Source organism: Sinocyclocheilus anshuiensis, unplaced genomic scaffold, assembly GCF_001515605.1.
Source record: "Sinocyclocheilus anshuiensis isolate Anshui unplaced genomic scaffold, SAMN03320099.WGS_v1.1 scaffold1796, whole genome shotgun sequence".
In the NCBI taxonomy this organism is placed as follows: Eukaryota; Metazoa; Chordata; class Actinopteri; order Cypriniformes; family Cyprinidae; genus Sinocyclocheilus; species Sinocyclocheilus anshuiensis.
The window spans coordinates 65206-71215 of record NW_015557163.1 but is presented as its reverse complement, the minus strand read 5'-3'; the positions used below and the strand labels follow the sequence as shown (position 1 = coordinate 71215).

The following is a 6010-nucleotide window of genomic DNA, read 5'->3' as shown; positions in this document are numbered from 1 at the left end:
AGTGTGTGTGTGTGTTTGTGCTGACCGCTGCTGCTGAAGAGTGTGTTTGTGGGCGTCTGTCTCAGCTGCAGGTGGACGTTGCAGGTGTTGACCATGATGCTGTCGGTGCTGTTGGAGTTGTGTGTCTGTGAGCGCAGGACTCCAGGTGTGTAATATCCCCTCATCAGCAGGTAATTAGTGTGAGACGCCTGAGTGGGTTTGACCTCCAGCCTCCTCTTCCTCTCGTCATCCTCCTCCTCTTCTTCCTCCTCCAGCGCTTTAGTGAGACTGAAACACACACACACACACCATCAGCTGTAGCAAGTCTTTGGCACATATATCTGTAATGAGTCTTTGGTGCGTATATCAGTAACAAGTCTTTAGCATGTATACCTTTAGCGAGTTTTATCACATATATCGGTAAGAAGTCTTTGGCACGTATATCTATAATGAGTCTTTGGCATGTATATCGGTAGCGATTTTTGGCACATATATCTGTAACGAGTCTTTAGCACATATTGGTAACGAGTCTTTAGCACATATATCGGTAACGAGTCTTTGGTGTGTATATTGGTAGCGATTCTTTGGAGTATATATCTGTAACGAGTCTTTGGAGCGTCTATTGGTAACGAGTCTTTGGAGCGTCTATTGGTAACGAGTCTCTGGAGAGTCTATTGGTAACGAGTCTTTGGAGAGTCTATTGGTAACGAGTCTTTAGCACATATATCGGTAACGAGTCTTTAGCACATATATCGGTAACGAGTCTTTGGTGTGTATATCGGTAGCAATTCTTTGGAGTATATATCTGTAACGAGTCTTTAGCACATATATCCGTAACGAGTCTTTGGAGCGTCTATCGGTAACGAGTCTTTACGCATATATCTGTAACGAGTCTTTGGCACGTATATCTGTAATGAGTCTTTGGCATGTATATCGGTAGCGATTTTTGGCTCATATATCTGTAGTGAGTCTTTACCTCATATGGCGTTAACGAGTCTTTGGTGCGTATATTGGAAGCGAGTTTTTAGCACATATATCGGTAACGAGTCTTTGGCGCATATATCTGTAATGAGTCTTTGGTGCATATATCTGTGACGAGTCTTTGGTACGTATATTGGTAGCGAGTCTTTAGCACATATATCGGTAGTGAGCCTTTAGCGCGTATATCAGTTAGGGCTGGGCAAAAAAATCGATTTTTCGAATATATCGTTTTTTTTAAATATGGTCGATTCAATATCGATTTTCAAAGGCCACGAATCGATTTCTTTCAATATTTATTTCCGCAAACATTGAACATAAGATTTACGTTAATCATATTACTAGTCTAATCCACTAGATGTCACCCCCTTATCTGCCTTGCGCGATGTTACAACGGAGAGTCCGTCATTCATTCATTGCTTAAAATGGAGGATTCAGGTGCGTTCCCGACGTCAACACCACCTTCACATAAAAAGTCAGAGGTATGGAAGCATTTTAGATTTCACAAGCACGATGACAAAGATACTGTGGACAAGAACAAAGCTATATGCCTGATTTGTAATTCTGAGGTGAAATGCTGTAGTAATACTACAAATCTGTGGAGCCATTTGACGAGACATCACCCAGACGTGCAGGTTCTAACACCCCCACAGCCGAACAGACAACTGAAGATTTCAAACGCATTCACAAGCAAAATTCCTCACAATTCACCTCGTGCACAAAAGATCACTGAATCGATTGCATTTCATATTTGCAAAGATCTAAGGCCATACAGCGTTGTCGAAAACGACGGATTCCGTTACATGTTGAATGTGCTGGAGCCTCGTTATTCTATTCCTAGACGTAAACACATAAGCGAAGAGATTATCCCAAGACTGTACCATGAAGTGAAGGGAAACATTTCTCTGTCCCTTCAGTCAGCGGACAGAGTGGCCCTCACGTGCGATGGCTGGACGTCAAGGAGTCAAGACACCTATGTCACAATCACCTGCCACTATTTACGTGATGACTGGGTTCTCATTTCAAATGTGTTGCACACCAGAGCTATGCAGGCTAGTCACACAGGGGCAAATATATGTGCATTGCTTTCAGAGGCATTGGGGTGCTCACTAAGAAAGACCCGGTCATTGTGACCGACAACGCTACTAACATGATACGTGCCGTGGAGATGATGGAGCTGCTCCATATTGGCTTCTTTGCTCACACAATAAATCTGGCATTTGACAGAGGCAGATATAACTGTGGCAGAGGACATCGTGAAAGCTCTTCAGCCGATGAAAAGTGCAACTCTGGTGATGTCTGGAGAGAACACCGCTACTCTCTCTATTATTGCACCATTGCACGCACAGCTCCTTGATGAGATGCGCTCGATTGCCAGTGATTCGACTGTCATTAAGGAACTCAAATCTGCCGTGCATTTTACTAAAATGTAAAATTTGTGTGAATGTTACAACAGATTACATTCTTGTTAATTGTACGTTTGTGTATGTTGATGCCATAATGCAATTTAAATGTGATTGTCTAATCTTTAAAGATATGCAAATCTAAAAGAGAAGCTGCATGTTGTACCTGCCCTGGACCCTCGTTTCAAGACTCTTCCTTTCATCTCTGAAGAGGAACGCGAGGACACATTTACAACATTGATCAGTGAGATGGTCACTCTGGAGCAAGTTAAGGCACATGATGTATGTTGCATAAAGTTTTAAAACTGAAAATGTAAACAAACCAATATTTATTAACTGCATATAAATATAATAAATTAAAGTAAAATAATACAATTTCTGTATGGTGGAGATGGGCAACATTAAATCCAAATAAAATTGTAATTTATATTTTCCTTGTTTTTAACTATCAGCAGCAAGGATCTGATAGTGCTGTTCAGCATCAGTTTTTCATCTTGCATCAAAATTCTGTCTATTCATTGTATGCATTTGAAATATAGACTTGTTTTTTTTGTTACTGTACCCAAGTGTACCTAAAATAAAAAGTGTTTAATATACAGGTTTGTGGCTCTTAATTTCCTTTTATTAATTAACCATTTGTAATCTTATGTTCACTGTTCATTTTTTATAAATATAGGATTTGTATTAAATCTATATTCATTCATATAGTCAAATCGAATCGAGAATCGAAATCAAAAATCGAATCGAAATCAGAACATCTGAATCGATACCCAGCCCTAATATCAGTAGAGTCTTTAGCGCAGATATGGAGTCTTCAGCATGTATATCAGTGCGCGTTAACCGCGTACAGTACCTCTTGACCACGTCGCTGTCCATCAGCGTGCTGTCCACCACCACGATCTGCTGCGGGATGCTGATGTCCACAGACAGCAGCCCCAGGGTCATGAGGGTCAGGCAGCAGGCGCTGGCGCCCCCCGGAGCGTCCATGGGGAACTGCAGCATGCCCTGCGTCTCGTCCTCGTCCGTCTCCGGCTCCTTCTGGAAGGAGAAGCTGTTGGGTCTGTCGCTGCCGCCGGCCTCGCACAAACCCGTCAGCAGATCGAACGCCTCGTTATAGATGGTGCTGGGGAAACGCCACGTGAAGAACCTGCGGCGGACAGTGCTGAACATGAGCGCACTGCAGGCTGTCTGGAATCACGAGAACTCTGTTAAACTCTGTTTGGTGTGTGAGTGTTACTTGTAGTAGTGCTGTGAGAGCTGGTAGGACATGGGCAGGAAAGGCAGCGCGTGGCACTTCTTCAGGCCGTAGATGGACGTGGGCCGCCGGCGGTTCACTAGCGCACGATTACGACACGTCTGGAAGGCCTGAGACAAAACCTCCTCCCTGTAGCGCGTGTAGAGACAGAACGTCTGACACACAGAGAGACAGACATGATCAGTGACACGTGAACACTAGATCAACACACGTGTGTGTGTGTGTGTGTACCTGGAAGGGCCTGTAGTTCTTCATCTGGGCGTTGGTGAGCACTAGTGTGCTCTGAATCAAATTAAACAGCACCAGAACATGAATGTCCTCCTTCCTGAAACACACACGTGATCATTACAGTCCAACATACAAACACAAGCAGTTACACACAAACACCACTGATGAACACAGAGATGATTAACTTGTGTCTGAACAAAAAATAAAAAACCAGCAGCACAAGAACTGAAGCCTTCTCAGTCACCTGGAACTTTACTTTTACTTTTTTTTTGAAAGACAAACAAAAAAAAACAAAATAAATAAATACATTTAATAGATTTAATAAATAATAATAAAACTTAATTTAGAGCATGCACACACCTCTTGATGATGTCTTTAGTGCGTTCAGTTGATCCGTCTGCGATAGCGAACACTTTAAACCTGAGAAAACACACACACACTTAGACTGAAAGACGTCCACAGAGAATAAGAGTGTGTCAGTGTTATTTACTAAAACTATTAAAAATAGTTTTTGTTAATGGAAATAAGCTGAAGTTAAATAAAAAGTTAGATTAAAAACTCAATAATTTAGAAATTTCATATTTAGAAACTGATAGAAGTATTAAAATCACTAGGATCTAAACCTGAAATAAAAATAATTTAAAGCCATACAGAAAAAAAAAACTAAAACTAATAAAAAAAAACAGAAAGCAAACAAAAGCAGTCAAAAAATTAATAAAACTTCAACTACAATTAAAAATAAAACTGAAAATTTAGAAAAATTGTGAATTGTCATTTTGAAAATTGTGTGTGTGTGTGTGAGTGAGAGAGTGAGTGTGTGTGAGAGAGTGTGTGTGTGTGTGTGTGTGTGTGTGTGAGAGAGTGTGTGTGTACTTGTTGAAGAGCTGCTCTCTGGTGTCTGGTATGATGACGTCGCTGGAGCCGTAGCTGGTGCTGAACTTTGACCTCAGAGAGCGAACAAACTCCTTATACTCCGCAGCACACACCTGTAACACACACACAGTGAAGTTTGAATCTATAGGCACTTCACGAATCAATGTAATTCATAGAGTCACGATCCAATTCCAAAACAATTCCAAAGTAGATCTTATTTTTTCCTATCGTTTACTCTGTGATGAAAATCCCAAACAGTAACATCACACTTAACTTTGCTCATTCAGCTCTGCTCAATAATTTAGTTATTTAATGTTAAGCCAGCTTCTCTTGCAATTTTTTAGGGGTGAAAAAACATTAAAATACTTTAAAATAGAAACTAATTAAGATATTTGAGACCCAATTTTCTTAACAAAATTCTAAAACTAAATTTGGATTAATATGATGAAAAGCCTTTTACAGGTATCAAGAGAATTAAACTTTTTGTGGACGTTCAGATACTCGCTGGAAGGAACTGGCAGCAAGAAAATACCACTTAAAATCAACTGAGAAATGATTCAGAACAGTGGACTGATTCAGAATCATAAGAGATCAATGTCTCACCTTCACATCATTATAGTCGCCAGTCCAGTTCATGAATTTGGCCATCAGCTCTTTATCCTGATACATCTCAGCCAGACAAATCCTGAAAACACAAGCATCAAGAGTATAAACTGTGTGCTGTTACTCTGAGGTCAGTGTTTGTGTCAGTCTGCAGTCATTATAATGAACTGTACATGAATCAGCAGAAGTCTGTGACATGCGCTCGTGTGTGTGAGTGTGAGAGTGTGTTTGCACACACACACCTGTAGTTCAGGCAGGTCTGCGGGTTCTTCATGATGTAGCGTGCGCGCCGGCCGACAGACAGCGATGTTTTATCCAGAGATAACTCAAACTCAGCATGCAGCACGTCACGCACCACCGTCCAGGGCACGAACCGCCTCTTCAGCTGCACACACACACACACACACACACACACACACAGACACACACAGACACACAGACACCCACACAGACAGACACACAGACACCCACGCGCAGACACGCACGCGCAGACACGCACAGACACGCACGCACAGACACACAGACACACACAGACGCGCGCGCACACACACACACACACACACACACACGCACACACACACACACACACAGACGCACAGACGCACACACACACACACACAAACACACAGACGCACACACACACACACACACACACAGACACACACACACACACTCACACACACACACATGT

At 41.9% G+C, this 6010-nt stretch overlaps 1 protein-coding gene across 1 annotated transcript in view; it reads right to left on the bottom strand.

Annotated features, from left to right (window-relative positions):
* Nucleotides 1–14: 14 nt before the first annotated feature.
* Nucleotides 15–6010, bottom strand: part of gtf3c1 (general transcription factor IIIC subunit 1) — a gene marked incomplete at its 3' end in the record, with an annotated part of 24573 nt that continues 18577 nt past the window's right edge. The window contains exons 21-28 of the mRNA XM_016473543.1: nt 5562–5704; nt 5320–5401; nt 4717–4829; nt 4204–4263; nt 3847–3940; nt 3598–3770; nt 3214–3507; nt 15–267 (exon numbers count right to left, since the gene is read on the bottom strand). Coding sequence (XP_016329029.1) covers nt 15–267; nt 3214–3507; nt 3598–3770; nt 3847–3940; nt 4204–4263; nt 4717–4829; nt 5320–5401; nt 5562–5704 — 1212 coding nt within the window. The remainder of the gene's footprint in view (nt 268–3213; nt 3508–3597; nt 3771–3846; nt 3941–4203; nt 4264–4716; nt 4830–5319; nt 5402–5561; nt 5705–6010) is intronic.